The sequence below is a fragment of the Enhydra lutris genome, unplaced genomic scaffold (assembly GCF_002288905.1).
Source record: "Enhydra lutris kenyoni isolate GAN:26980312 unplaced genomic scaffold, ASM228890v2 scaffoldscaffold33, whole genome shotgun sequence".
NCBI lineage: Eukaryota > Metazoa > Chordata > Mammalia > Carnivora > Mustelidae > Enhydra > Enhydra lutris.
The window spans coordinates 4,612,028-4,627,991 of record NW_019154117.1 but is presented as its reverse complement, the minus strand read 5'-3'; the positions used below and the strand labels follow the sequence as shown (position 1 = coordinate 4,627,991).

Genomic DNA, 15,964 nt, shown 5'->3' with positions numbered 1-15,964 from the left:
TCCTCCTCTCTCTCTCTCTCTCTCTCTGCCTGCCTCTTTGCCTACTTGAGATCTCTGTCTGTCAAATAAATAAATTTTAAGAATCTTAAAAAAAAAAAAAAAGAGTTACACACAGACTTTCAACCATTCAGGGGATCAGCGCCCCAACCCCTGCGTTGTCCAAGGGGAAACTGTATATTGCTAATTAGTAACAACTCTATTCTTTGCTTTCATTATTGACATCATCAAATGCAATGCAAAATGTAAACAATACAGAGAAGTAAAAAGAGTGTAAGTAAAGCAGTAATGACAATTCTGGTTTTAAATTCATGAAGCAACGGAGAGCTCAAGGTGGCTTTTCACATTTAGCCCCTTCCTCTGCCCCAGGGACACCTACCCCCACTCCACCCGGTGACACTCACCAACCAGCAGGGACCGTTACTGTAGTCTGTCTGCGTCTTTCCAGCTAACACGTCTAACATCTATGCAGGTGTGTAACATTTATGTAAAACTACCCACACTTAGTAAAAAGATCATGGACTGTAGGCTAGTCACACCCAGCAGAAGTGGGTACTCGATAAATGTAAATGAAGACATTAACTTGGATCTAGAGCTAACTGACCCGAGGGAAATGTGTTTTAACGTCTCTGGACTACACACGTGTAAAATTCACTTCTATACAAGCACAGAACACATGCGTGTTCATATAGATGCACAGAATAAATTCAGGAGAAGTACAGGCTACACCTCAGGACTGGTTTTGATCTGGGTCCTAGGAGTCCAAGGCGAACTGTACTGAGCACTTCACACAGAGCACCCCCCCACCAGGAGGGGAGATGCACAGACACGCTCCTGCCTGTGTGGGACCCTGACATTTTCACTGGAGGACAGACATGGCGTCAGCTCTCCTTGCAGAATTTCCTCTTGCTGCTTTTTGATCTGGTGGTTGTTCCATCCCATAACCCCCCTATCCTGACTGAACCCCAGAGCAGGAGGGCACGAATAATACTGTGGCCTCTACTGAGCCCCACAGAGGTCTGCGCCAGCTTCCCACAGGTTAGGTGAGGCGTGAGAGCGAGCAGAAAGGTCGGAGAGTTAGAAGGAAAGGAACACATTCCTCTCATCTCATGACCTTGGGATTCTCAGAGGTCAGCTGACATAAAACATATGCCCATTCTGAAGGGTAAATGTCTAAAATAAGTTGGAGAACATTAAAATACTGTGCTGTTTAAGGTGTGTTATAAAGACATGCTTAGCACATCTCCCCCAACACCGGGTCTGTACAGGGCACTAAACAGCTCCCCTATCAGCTTACTTCTTCTAGCCCATCTCGGGCCCCCCACTACAGAACTTATACCAAATGCTGTGTGTCTGGCTAAAACACACTGTGCACATTTCTAACACACTGGGGAAAATGCAACTTCCCACGTGAGAGTTTAGGAAGCCCAGAACTTTGAATTCTGTTAAAAAACACAACAAATGACCCTCACTAACTTAATGCGCGCTATCCTCGTGCCCCATCATCTCGTTACCCTCCGGAAGGCTTACCTGTCAAATTAAAAATATTTCTCTGGCTGATGAAGTATTACTGAATTCTGTGAGATTCAAATTAATTAAATGATCGACTTAAAGCCCCTTAACCAGAAGCGTATTTTCTCATTTAACTCATGAAACAGTTGTCACTTAGTATTACTTAGATCGTGATCACCCGTAACAGACAGAACAACGTCCTCCGCCTACATGACAATCTGGTTCGTGGTTACGAGCAAGGGCTGCGAGCCTGGGCCGCCTAGGTTCCATCCCACTCTGACTTTTACCAACTATGAGACCTCACGGACATTGTGATGTCTCCTGGCTTGGTCTTCTCATGCGAAATGACAGGCGTGACAGTACTCAGCCTTGAGGCTGCTCTGAGGACTACGTGACTTAGTACACAGACGATCCTCTGAACACTCGGCGCGTAAGTGCAATGCAAGTGTCGGGTGCTGTCACATCATCTTGTTGAAAACGCCAACAGCGACCAAGCAAAAGTATCCCATGCTTTACAAAGGTTTCATCGGAGAGATTAAGTCCGAGAAGCCTCCACTTTCATAAAAATAAGAACTGCATTCAAGTATAGGAAAATGTAAAACACAGGCTCACATACCTGTTTGGAACACCAGCTCCTTCCCTCCCACGCCCGCCGCCTCCAGGTTAATAAATGCGCGAATCAGGCTGGCCCAGGGGTGCTGAGTTATGAAACCATGACTGGCCTGAATAAGAAGGGAATAAAACAAATATAGGTTAAACAACCTTAAATTATTGAAGTCTTTATTTTGCTTATTTTAAAGACAGAGTGTATATGCTGATAAGGGGAAGGATGGGAAAAATTTTTTTTTTTCAAAGGTAGTATCTCAAGACACGTGTCTGCCTCTCCGCGCCTGATGGCTGCGAGCGTCTGCTGAGTGGAAAGTCACCATCCCAGAAGGCAGCCTGATTCCCGTGGGCAGTGCCAAGCACCGTCAGCAAGCGTGAGGCTGGGCCACCGACAGAGCAGAAAGGACGAGCCTCGTGCTCGGGTGTTCACACTGCGTGCCGGTCTCAAAATAGCTCTGGAACTCCAGGGTCCCAGAAACCCCGAGGTGGTTAACTGTGCCCTCACAGAGCCCTTTTATGAATCAAACACTGACAAGATGATCTGTGGCGAGTTCTCAAATGCTGCACGTGGGTCCGCAGGGGCTGTGAGTTTTTTGAGGCACTGCTGGGCACAACGTTATTGTTACGTGATACTACTATGTGACCTACACAAATGAATAATCGAAGTGTGGGTTAGAATTATTACTATATTCTTTGTTATTACTCAAATCTAGTACCTCCAAGAGTAAAATCTCACCTGTAGGACATTTTCCTCAGCACCATTAAAGAGAAATATGACAGCATGATGTAAGGGTTCTGAAGATGCCGACAAGACATGAAGGACCTCCAGCATCACTGCACAGCTAACGGCATCATCGCTGGCACCTTTAAATCAGAAAACAAGATTGCTCCTCAGATTTTAAAACTCTTAGAGGATGAAGCGGCGCCCGGGTGGCTCAGTCGGTTAAGCCTTCAGCCCCGGTCATAGTCCTGGGGTCCTGGGATCGAGTCCCGCATGAGGCTCCCTGTGCAGTGGGGAGTCTGTTTCTCATGCTCTCGCTTCTAAGTAAATAAAATCTTTGAAACTAAAAAAAAAACAAAAAAATTTAAAAAACAAAAAAAAAACCTTTTACAGGATGAACCATCATGGCTACAAATGGGTTTTTCTCATCAAGAAAGCTCCACAGTGTGGCTCAGTCAGTTGAGTGTCCAACTCTTGATCTCAGCTCAGGTTTTGATCTCAGGGTCATGAGTTCTAGCCTTATGCTGGGCGTGGAGCCTACTTCACACAAAAAAAAGCACCGCCCGCCCGTGGCTGCAAGACCAGAAGCATGGCTGTCGGTCAGCTCCCACCCTGCCTCACTCCACAGGGCTGGGACCGTCGTCTGGTTGACCGGCGGGCCAGTGTGGGACGCCTGCCCTGAACGTCACTCGACTCACATCTGTTCAATCAGCAGTCAGGAAGGGCCTCACTTACTACTGAAGAGTGGCATTCTCATCACCCCGGGGCAATCTGCTCCATTCTCTCTCCTCGGGCCATGTCTTCCATAGTAACCTCACGTCTGGTGCTCTGGCTTCTAGCATCATCCCTGTGGCCTCTGTGCCTTTCCTGCCGCAATCACAAAGCTGCACCTCCCTCCACACTGACCGGGAGGGGGGTGGGTGTCGCATTTTTTAAAGTTCATGTCATGAAAGGGATTATGTGACAAACAAGTACAAAACAATACAGGTTCTAGTAAGACACAGGAACGGATGCCAGCAACCTGAACAGCACCCCTGCTCCGGGCAGCGAGAAAGCAGAGGCCCTCGTCAGACCTCTTCCCTTCGCCTGGATTCAGAAACTTTACAGATTAAAGGTGATTATAAAGATGACTTTCATACCTTGATTTTTTTTTTTTTTAAACACTCAAAGAGGTAAAGGAACTGACCAGACAATTGATGATATTGAGGAAATACAGTTAAGTATTTTAGATGAGGTAATTCATGGTATTATGACTATGTCCAGGAAGAATCCTTACCCTTCAGTGATACCGACTGAAATAGAGAGAAATTAGTACGGCTGAGATCTGCTTCAAAATAGCTAGCCAATGGGTACAGGGGCGCAGAGAGAAAAAAAATAAGAACAGGCCTTTGAAGTTGGGTGATGAGTACACTGTTGTCAAACAATTCTGTTCTTGTACAATTTGAAATCTAACATATTAAAAAGTTTCAAGTTTAAGTAAACAAGACATAGAAATAACCCAGGCCAAGAACATTTCTGGGTTTATACACTGGGAGGCAGGGTGCTGCAGAATTTAGGGTGAGTTTCAGGGCAAGAAACACCTGGAAGTAAATTCTAGCTGTCACTTACCCTACAATTTCCTGGTCTGGAGGGCAAGGCTAATGACAGTTACCTCACAGGTGTGTTATGAGGATTGTAAGAACACAGGAACCACATCTAGTACTAAACTGTTCCTTCTCAGGACGCCTGGGTGACTCAGTGGGTTAAGCCTCTGCCTTCGGCTCAGGTCATGATCTCGGGGTCCTGGGATGGAGCCCCACATCGGGCTCTCTGCTCAGCAGGGAATCTGCTTCCCCCTCTCTCTCTGCCTGCCTCTCTGCCTACTTGTGATTGCTGTCAAATAAATAAATAAAATCTTTTAAAAATAAATAAAAATAAATTGTTCCTTCTCTTCACAAATTTAAGAAACACTCTGAAACCAGCTAAAATGCTTACTCCAGCACTGGTAAATTCCAGACCAACCCACTTCCTACTCAAGAAGAAACGAATTAGCCATCCCTGTCTTGGTAGGGTCACTAGATTGTATTTTAAATCGAAGTGAAACAAAGTAATCATTATCTAATTACTATGGAGCAGAAAGTCCACACGCTATCAGTAAAAAGCTCAGTAAAAAGTAACAGCTTCCGGCAACTCAAGGAAATGACTGTTTTTTAACTTTGAGACTGAGTTACTTCAATGTAAACAGCAAATACTAAAATGTTTATTCAAAGTGAAAGAAAGGAAAAAGTTAACCTGTCCACTTACCTTCCTTTAATGGCTCTGGCATCTGAGAATGGGGCTAGAGAAGATTACATATTGGGGGGAGGGGGAGGTACGGAGGGACAGAAGGAGAGGAAGAGAGAGAATCCCAAGTAGGCGCTGAGCCTGACATGGGGCTCGATCTCACGACCTTGAGCTCATGACCTGAGTTGAAATCAAGAGTCAGATGCTTAACTGACTGAGCCAGCCGGGGCTCCCCGATTAAATACCTCTCAGAAAGGGAAGGAAAGTTAGAGGACCACATCTCTAAGGGCGGGTGGTACACCAACCTCACTTTCCAGTGAGAATTAACCCTGAAATTGAAACCACCACTGAAATAATTCACTCTCTTCTACCAACTGGAGCTATGCAGCAAACCCAAGAAGACATTTAAGGCCTTTCTGTGGGTAACATTACTCCCAAGTGGTATATCAGTTCCTAAAGTTCCAGATACGCTGCTGAGGAGAGCTAAAAGAAAGAAAGAAAGAAAAAAAAAGCGCATCTCTGTGTTTCACTTAGTTCATCCACTAAAAGGATACAGATGATGGTCTCTTTTATGATTGTCGTCTTCAGCTATTTTTATTTATTTTCAACTGTCTGAACAATTGGTAATTGACAGAAATTTCCTTGAAATTGTTGGCTAGGTATTCTTATAAAATCTTAATTAAAAAATAGGTTCCAATGACCCATAAAATCGCTGTCATTTCCGTGTATGTAACATCTGGCACTATGATTCTGAGACTTGCATACACATCTTTCCTTTATAATGCTCTTAAATAACCACGGTGTTAATCTGTCCCATCCAAGAATTTAAGCACTGTAACGGGAGTGTGGGGGCGGCGCTTAATTTACAGGTTCTTTGAAGTAGGCATAGAGAGTACTGGTTCCCTAAGCACACACAAAGGTATTTGACTTTATAAAACGGATGTTTGTACACGGATACTTGAAAAAGAGTGCTACGTTCTAAGTGTAATTGGCAGTCTTTGTGATTAGAGACATCCTAGTATGAATCATTTTATCAAACAATTTTTTTATTTTCATACAACTCGGAATGCTCATATGAGTCTGCTATAAGTTCAAGCAATTCAAAAATTCAAATAACAAGCAATTCAAATAACAGTGGAAAAAAAATATTTTTCATGCCACGGAAGTCCTACTATCTCCATTTACAGACCAGAAACCAAGCAAAGAAGAGGTGAGGTAGTCTGCCAAAAAGAAGATTAACTACCCGCTAATACTCTCCTTCCTTTAAACGCAGCTCAAAGAACTGACAGGCTAGAAGGCCCAGCATCTGGTGCCACCTCCATCTCCAGCAGTGGTGATCACCTACGTTTACTCCTGTGACAAAAGACAGGGTGGAACAGATGCCACCTCAGCTTCTCCAGCTCCCAGATATCATGATTCCACTATAAAAAGCTACTGCTTTCTATTCAACCCTACTTAAAATCTAACTACTGAAAACATCTCTCTCATGAATCTTATTTTTAAAAATACAAGTCCAATTTAGGGAATGCTCATTCATTCTACAAGTATTTATCCTGTCAGGCACCGACCTAAACATCAAGTATTCTATTTTGCCAAAGTATTTTCAGGGCAAGATTTATGGACTAATGAGATATTCTCAGAGTATGGCATCCCCAGTGAACCAAAATCCTCCCTTTACCGGTCACCAGACACTGCCAGGAGAGCTGTCCTCCAAACCCTGCATTCCCTGAAGGCAAAAACGGTTCCTTCATCCCAAACACATAAAGCCTTGTACAACATCTAGCTGACTAAACACTTCAACTGGAAGAACCCGACCCCGGGACACAGGGACACGGGGACACAGGACTGGCAATGCCGACTGCTGAGGCAGCTGCCATCTACCAGAAACATTCCATGTCCTGTCCCTGCGCTGCTGGCGTGGACGCTCAAAACCTCAAGCAAGCAAGCACTTGAGCCACCAGCCAGGCTCTGGATCTTCAACCAAACGTTAAGATTCTAATTGTCTTGAACAAGTGCCCACGCAGCTTGGGGTTAATAAGCTTTCTGGGCTGACCGACGCGCAACTCCAACAGCACTAAAGACCAGGTCCGTACCTGGCGAGTTTGCCACGGAGTCAAAATGACAGTTGGCCAGGACCGCGTGCTGGGCTCCATCCCTGGGCTCCAGCTTCACCACGACGTTGGTGATGTTGTCGTAGTAGCTTGTAAAACCTCCCAAGAAGTCAATGCTAAAGGAGCCTGTGGGCCGCTGTACATCCACTGAAATCCTGTGAAGGCTGTTACTCTGAGCTTCAATCAGTTTAATCTGTTCCAAAAGGTAACGGACCGTCACGATTTCATTTTCTGGACTTCCTGTGGTCCTGGGGCCGATGGATGTTATGTGTTCAAGATAATCCCTGGAAGCAACCAAAAGGGTGACGGTGACAAGGAGCGCTGGGCTTAGAACTAGTGCTTGACGCAAGGCAAATTTTTCCTGTATGCCCTCCCACCCTCCCCAGCACAAACAAGTCCTTTGACTTTTCACATAAAAAAGGCTGACTTTTATTACTTCAGGTACCCTGTGAAAATCACTTGTAAGTTTCCATCATTTTATTTTGCCTCTAGTGAGCTCCTCCCTTCTGAGTTTTCTCCACCCACCCCACTCCCCAATTCTTCCTATCTCCATAACAAATCAACACAAAGACCAGGAATTCTGTTCTGAACATGCGGCCTCTTTAAGGCTAGACAGACAGAACCCAGCTACATGGCACCACACTCTGGAGGGTTACTGATTCTCAAGCCAATGAGCAAAGACAATTAAGGAGAGAGGTTGAATAAGAAAGGAAAACTTTGATCGTTTAGAATGTACACAGCCCCCTCAGTGCACACTAGGCCTACTACCTTCCATTCAGACCAAAGCCAACCCTACCCGTAAAACAAACAAACAAACAAAATAATGTGTTGTCTTTTCACTGCATTCCAAACGGGCAAAAAGGGAGTGGGGGAGGTGTGTTCTAGAAAGTCCTTAAGAAAATAAGCTTCCAGCACTTTGTAGTCAAAAGTTTTTAAAACACAGTGACTTGAAAATTCTGCTAGCTTAAGACTTTAGGAACTTTGATATACTTAGCGTTACAATACCTTTGACTTTAATCACGTCCCCTAGCATGCTCAAAGGTCTCTCGTCTTTAAAACGAAACAAACCAAAAAAGAAACCACCAAATCTCACACACCAGGGGCCCAAGGACAAACTTCAGGAACGTGAGAACCTCTGAAATTGTAAAATTTTGAATGCACAGTCGTTCAGAAAAAGCCTCCATGGCTTACAGGTATGAGGACTGTGACCCCCAAGAAGAGCACTGCCTTATCCCCCTGATCACCTCCCCCCATACCCAATTTGTAAAACCGCCTAGATACACAAATGGCACCCCCCATTTCATTTGGAAAGCAGGACTAGTAAAAAGTGGAAGTTGCTCCCGGAGATGGGGGACGACTACCAACCCTCCAAGCTCGAGTGGGGCAGAACGGAGGCGGACAAGCAAACGCAATCCGCAACCCCCCCCACACACACACACACACACCACCACCCCAGCCCGGGACACCTCCCCGGCTCCCAGCCGCACCACCGGCTTCACTGGGGGCAAGGCACCCATAAACGGGGACTCCGGGGCAGGGACGCACGGGGGCCCTCCCGGCCGGCGAGCCCGGGCGATCCCGCGGGGGCGGGCGCACGCAGGTGCTGCAGCCCCAGGGCCCGGCCGCAGCCGCAGAGGGACGCGCGGGCCGGGCGGGAGCGGCGGGTACCTGGCTTGGCCGGCGTCGAACTCCCCGTGGCGGCCGGCGGCCCCGCGCAGCACGAGCTGCTGCAGTGAGAGCTGCACGAGCGCCCGCAGCACGAGCAGGTAGAGCGCCAGCCCCAGTGCGGCGCGCGCCTCCGACAGCCCGGTCCCCGCGCCGCCGCCGCCGCCCCCCGCGCTCCGCTTCCGCGTCCTCGCACCGCCGCTGCACGCGTCCACCGGGGGCTTCGGTACCGGGGCCTCTCTCCCCGGCTGGGGCACGGCCGCCGGGCCCTCCCGGCGCTCCCCTCCGACGCGGTGCCGCCTCACGGCCGCCGACTCCGAGCCCCACTCCATGACCACGAGCTTCAGCCGCCAGCCCAACCGACCGCTCCGGCCCGCGCCGGCCCCGGGAGCAGCAGCGGCCGCCGCAGCGCCTCCTAGTGAGCGGACGGAGCCTGCGGAGGGCCAAACTTCTTCTGATTGGCCCGGCCGCCGCGCGCCAGCCTCCGGGGCAGGTCGGCGGCGGGCACCGCGGCAGGCCTGCCCAGGGGTGGGCGTGACGGCTGTGCCTTCTGCGGCAGAGCGGCCCTTCCCGGGGTAGGACAGAGCTTTCCAAACGGAAGGGTACCCAGAAACCTGCAAACGCGAGGCAAGTGAGAGCTCGCTTATAAAAGGACGCGCGTGGTGCACCGGGCAGATTCCGAACACGGTGGCCCCGCATTCACAAGGGGCGACAGAGCAGGAAGAGTAGGCTCCCGGCTCTTAAAATTAGAACCGGGACTGCGCAGAGAAGGCCCAGCCTACCGGTCCCACACACGCCGTCCCAACACGGATCTTCATAACCATGTGAGGAACCAGCACTCTCATGCTCTCCATTTGACAGATGGAGGACGCTTGCTGAGCATCAGCCGAAAGCCAGGCCCTGTGCTCAGGGCTTTCGTGCTTCATCGCATTTGATTCTCACAAGAACCCCGAAAAGATTTTTGTTCTTACTGAATAGCTCAGAAACCTAACGGGTAACAGATGAAGAACTTAGATCCAGTTTGGTGGGATCCCCCCCTGCCCCCGCCCCACAAAAAAAAAAAAAAAAAAAAAAAAACAGCATTCTGGTCCACTGCTGTGTCTGGCACTCTGGAAAGGAAGGTTCTGGAAAGGGAAAGCTGTCGCTCTCTCCCGGTCTCTCGGAGGTGTAACCTTGGTTTTAGTGTAGATACTAGGGATCACCTGCTGACACCCTGAGCCTCCCTGCCTACAAGCTGTGTCCAACATGGAGTTGCTGCAGTTCCAAGACCGTGAACCTGGAGGCCAGCTAGGGAGGGACACCAGCACCCCGGGGGCGGCTCCTGGCCAGAGCTCAGGCCCACCTGAAACCAGGACACTCATTCCCAGCTCTCCCGACACACAGTCCTCTTTCACTGTCCCTCCTGCTCGCCATCTTTCCTTCTACAGTAGGATCCTCTCACGGGCTGTTCAAGGTGCACGGAGGGTTTGTCCCTCCCCTTATTGCCTAGTCTCCTTCTCTTCCTCCTCCAGACCTCAGCTCCAGTGGCACTTCCTCAAGCAGAAATCTGCTAACCCAAGGAAGCCAGCTTCCCCTATTTGTAGGGTCTCACAGCACCATGGACGCACATTATTATTTACCATCTTTCCCGTGAGACTGTAAGCTCCATGAAAGCAGGAACTGTGTCTGGCTTTGCTCGCCGTTTTATTCCCTCCTCTTAACCCAAACTGGGAAACATAGTAAGTCGTCTGTAAATATTTCTTGAGCCATAAAATGAAAGTTTATGGCAGCAGCATCATGGTAACAAAGATCCTTTTTAGCCCATGAGGTCTGTGAGACCAAAGACAACGTCTACCTGGTTTATTCATCACTGTGTCCCCAGTGCTTATCTCTCTGGCTAGCCCATGATTGGCACCTAAAACATGCTTACAGAATGAGCAAATGAATATATATTGTCTTTTATAAGAACCAGTTTTCTTGCTATTCTCTTTCCAAAAACTCTACCACCTTTGGAAGATAAGACCTCAGAAACAGCTCTGTTTGCTGTAGTGTAACAAGATGTGGAGCTCACTCATTCTTAGGGGAAGGGCATGCATGTCCCATGGTCTTTTAAGCTTTACGTATTTTATGCTGTCACTTTCTAGGCTGGGAGGTATCAGAAAACCTAGGGATAAGTTGTGCCCCTAGAAGCTGTGCTAGTGGTTAAGTCATATGAGCTCTCTTTTTTGGGATGGATAATGTGTGCTAAGCATCTCTGATGATCTTCCATGGAAGGCAGTGCACCAGAGCAGAAAGGAGCCTGGCTGTTGGAGTCAGATCCGAGATCCTGAATTGGGTCCCTTTGATAAATATGTCATCCTGTGAGTTACAGTCTCAGGATCCTTATCTGTGACAACGGAGGTAATATCTGCCTTAAAGGGCTTTAGTAAGGATTAATCATATGAATAGTTATGAAATACTTATGAAAGATCCTCATGCATAAGTCTCATTAATTAATGTTTTCTGGAATGTTGCTGCTTATACAGGCTTTTGCAGATGGGAATAAAGGCTGTTTCCCATTGTGATCATCATAGGGCCCGAGATGGCACACATTTTTACAGGTGGGTTCTTGGACGACAGCTTTTCTCTAGACTTGTGTCAACTATGGTATTCACATTTGAGTATTTTTAAACTATCAACCATTGCATATCTACTCTGTCAGATACCAACCAAGGTGAGGAAACACAGAAAAGGACAAATCAATATTTCTGCCTTCACAGAGCATACATTCTAGTTGGGAGAGAAAATAAACAAGAGGGTGTGTATTTATGGGTGAAGAAAATTTCACATAAACTGCTATAAAGAAAAATAAACCAGAGAATTGAGTGACCTAGGCTGTTGTTTTTTTTTTTTTTTTCTTTTTTTAAGTTGAATAAGCAAGGAAAAGCTCTCTGAGATGACACAGAAGGTAACCTGAATGAACCAAAGAATGGGGTGGGGCCATAAGGGCCTGAGGAGAGAGTGTTCTAGACAGAGGGAAATGAATCGGGGTATTCAGAAGCAATGCTACCTAGGGCATGTGGCTCCAAGCTGACTGAGCAAGTGGGGCTGTGATGGAGGGGAGGTCGGAGAAGCGGGCAGGGGCCCGTGCGGGAGGGCCTCCTCAGCCACACCAAGGACTCTGGGGCGGTTCTGAGCTGTGAAGCGGCCATGGGCTAGGTTATGTGTTGTAATATTGCTCAGAGTCTCGGTACCAAGCAAAGCAGCACCCTGGCCACGCCTAGATCATGGAAGCTAACAGGAGACTTGGCTAATGTCTGGCCTTTGAAGTGTTTGAAGCCATTGAACTGTATTTTTGTTTGTGTGGGTTGTAGACCACAGTGCACACAACATATGCCCTAGTTCCCACAGATCAAATTGTTGATGGGGGTGGAATGAGACTGGAAAGGCTCCAGAAGCTCGATCTGGTGACCTACGGATAACAGGTTGACTCACTTCATCCCACTTCACAGACAAGTGACAGATTGAGAGTCTGACCAGCCTACAGGCACCAAGATGTCCCAAGTCCCTTCTGTTTTGCCATCTCTTGGTATTTTCTAGTAAGCTAGCCAAGTTGAGTGAAAGGCCATGCAGGCTGTCAGTATTCAGAGGAAACGACAGTCCCTATCTTCCACCGAGGTCACCTCAAAGCCGATGTGCCTCCTTCTTTGGAAGAGGTGCTACCAGGGCACCTGGTGAAAGTTCTCCAGGGCTGAGGCCGGCAGAGGGGGCCTTTGACCTCACACTGCAGTGACAGTAAAATTAGGGGGCAGCCCGAGCCAAGAGGTGAGAAGAAAATCCAAACCAGCTGCAGAAGACAAATGGGCTGAGAAAACTGGCTCTTTTGGGGATAAAAAAAAAAATTAAAGAGTCTTACACCATATTACATACCCAAAAAGAAAAATAAAGTAAAATTCAGAATTAAACATAAATTTTTTAACTGATAAGAAATAAGGTAGGGGTGCCCAGGTGACTCATCACCTTCAGTGTCTGACTCTTGGTTTCTGCTCAGGTCATGCTCTCAGGGTCCTGGGATCAAGCTCCATGTCAGGCTCCCCACTCCGCCCGAAGTCTGTTTGGGATTCTCTCTCTCCCTCTGCCCCTCTCCCCTCAAATAAATAAATCTTTAATAATCTTTTTTTTTTTTTTTTAAGATTTTCATTTATTTGACAGAGCACAAGCAGGCAGAGAGGCAGGCAGAGAGAGAGGAGGAAGAGGCAGGCTCCCTGCCGAGCAGAGAGCCCGATGCGAGGCTCGATCCCAGGACCCTGGGATCATGATCTGAGCCGAAGGCAGAGGCTTTAACCACTGAGCCACCCAGGCGCCCCAATCTTTAATAATCTTTTAATAAATCTTTAAAAAGAGAGAGAGAGAAGGTAAACATAATTAAAGAATTAAGACTCCAAATGGACAAGGGCTCTTTAACAAAACAAAACAAAACAAAAAAGTAGAGGGGGAAAAAATCCCATTTGACTATACAAAACTGAAAACTTCATATCAAAAACAATCACTGGGCACCTGGGTGGCTCAGTCAGTTAAGCTTCTGCCTTTGGCTCAGGTCAAGATCCCAGAGCCTGGCGTTGGACTCCCTGCTCAGTGGGGAGTCTGCTTCTCCCTCTCCCTCTGCCCTTATCCCCTGCTCATGCTCTCCCCACCTTTAAAATCTTTTTAAAAAATCACCTAAAATATGAAAAGTCAAATGACAAACCTGAAACACTATTTTCAACAAATTCTAAAAACAAGGGACCTACATGATCCCAGCGTCCTGGGATCGAGTCCCACATCGGGCTCCTTGCTCGGCGGGGAGCCTGCTTCTCCCTCTGCCTCTACCTACCACTCTGTCTGCCTGTGCTCATGCTCTCTCTCTAACAAATAAATAAAATCTTAAAAAAAAAAAAAAAAAAAAAAAAAACAAGGGACCTAGATACTTCTATTCTCATTCTGTCTTGATAGATCACATACAAATATAAAATTAAATCTATTATATATTTATAATTTATAATTTAACAGATCTATTTAATCATATATATTAAAATCAAACACCAGATATATATTAAAAGACAAACACCAATGCCTCAAAAGAAAAATATGTAAACCATTCATCCTTCCTATTGAAAGAACACATGTAAAAATGTGGACCATTTTCAACTCACCATGTTGAAAAAATGTTTTGTCCCGATTTAATTAAAATATGCACCGCTCACAAAAGATGAGCTGGTGAACACCTTCATACGATGCAGGTGGGAAATATACTGGAATGCCCTTCCAGAAAGATGTGCCAAGAGTCTTAAAAGAATGCACAACTTTTGGGGCGCCTGGGTGGCTCAGTGGGTTAAGCCTCTGCCTTCGGCTCAGGTCATGATCTCAGGGTCCTGGGATCGAGCCCTGCATCAGGCTCTCTGCTCAGTAGAGAGCCTGCTTCCCACCTCTTTCTGCCTGTCTCTCTGCCTACTTGTGCTCTCTCTGTCAAATAAAATCTTAAAAAAAAAATACACAACTTTTGATGCAGTGTTTTCAGTTGTAGGAATCTACTGATGATGTAATTTTTAGAAATTGCAAAGGAACGCCCATCTACGAAAATCAAATATGTGGCAACCACTTCAGCATTTAAAAAAAAAAAAAAAGGAAAAGTCCCAATAAATTATGGTGCATCCAGAGGGTGAGACATCACGTAGCATTAAACACAACATCACCCAAGTCTATTCAACAATGTGGGAGAAGTACTCCTATTTTAAGTGTTAAGAGGAAAAAATATAAAGAGAAAAAAATAAAGATACAAAATGAATAAGGACTATATTGTATAGATATTAAATGTATGGGAGGAAAAACACCAAAGCAACAACTTAGGGACCCATGAGTGGTATTTTTCTTTTGTATCCATTTGTGTCTCTGCCACCTTGTCTAGCCTGGGCTGGCTGTTCCCTCTAAGAGCCTCAGACAGTGAGCTTGGGGCCCCCAGCCCTGGGCCTGGGAAGACACCTGGGATCTGCCCCATTGTCACCTTTCCGAAGGTAGTTAATAAATCGATTCCAGCATGGACACTCCTAGTATTACAGGAAAAGGTCTCCCGAGATTCATCTGAGCAGCACATACCCAGGGCTTTGTCTGCATTTTTCCCGGGGCGCAGGGCAGGTGAGCCCGGACAGAGGCTGTGACTCAGCAGTTTTGGGGGGGTGGGGAGCTGACTGCATGCTGAAGCTGGTTGTTTTGGACTACTAAAAAATGAACGAGTGCATGCACAGCCCGGGCTCGGCCCCTCGAAGACAGCACACCCAGAGCCCCCATCCCTTCCGCAGAGCCTTTCTGAGTGGCTGTCTCCTCCTACAGTCCCTTAAGACCCTTTGCAGGTTCTGTCCTGGACTGGTTTCACTTGGCCTGCGAGCCCATGACCTTCATCGGGTGCTTAGCGGCTGAAAATAGCATCTGCAACCTGCTGCTTTTCCAACAAGCCCAAAGGAGAAAAGGGACAATGAAGGATCTTGGATAAGGACAGATGCCTCTGCAAGTGTGGTCTGAGGACCACGTAACATGAGAATTGCCTGGCGACCTGCAAATACATCATCTTCCTGTGTCCTACCCACCTACTGCATTAAACCCCTTTGGTATGGGCTGCCCTACCCCCTGCCACGTCTCCTTCAGTGAATTAGTTAGCCCTGCTGTGCCTCAGTTTCCCCATCTAAGAAGTGGGGCAAACCATGATGCTTTGAGATCTTAGACCACGAGACCCAGTAAGAGCTCCGGATGTGACTGCTGCTGTTCCTGTTCTGTGGGTCAGACCTTAGTCACAAGACACGGGAATGCTGGGGAGAGAACATCTCTGCATCTGTAACCCAGTTTCCAGATCCTCCCATCACTCCTCTACAGGTGCCTGAAAGGACATTAGTGACTTCTGGGCCAAACTCTCTTATAGCAACCTAAAGTAAAGTTGTGAACGGCCACTTGTGACATGAGTCCGAGGGAAACTTGACTTCTGTCTTTACCTCGAGAGCTACCGTTTGCTACCAAGGATCTGCTATTGCTCTGTTCTCTCTCCAGCCCTGGAAACGTGCGCATTCATGGCCCACCTTCCGGTGCCTTCCTACCTTCTCTGCTG

The 15,964-nt window shown here is 47.2% G+C and overlaps 1 protein-coding gene across 1 annotated transcript in view; it reads right to left on the bottom strand.

Moving 5' to 3' along the window:
* The window catches only part of LOC111153543 (endoplasmic reticulum metallopeptidase 1), a 40,834-nt gene extending 31,628 nt beyond the window's left edge, over positions 1 to 9,206 (bottom strand). The window contains exons 1-4 of the mRNA XM_022512614.1: positions 8,878 to 9,206; positions 7,192 to 7,493; positions 2,852 to 2,979; positions 2,126 to 2,231 (exon numbers count right to left, since the gene is read on the bottom strand). Coding sequence (XP_022368322.1) covers positions 2,126 to 2,231; positions 2,852 to 2,979; positions 7,192 to 7,493; positions 8,878 to 9,206 — 865 coding nt within the window. The remainder of the gene's footprint in view (positions 1 to 2,125; positions 2,232 to 2,851; positions 2,980 to 7,191; positions 7,494 to 8,877) is intronic.
* Between the last annotated feature and the right edge of the window lie 6,758 nt (positions 9,207 to 15,964).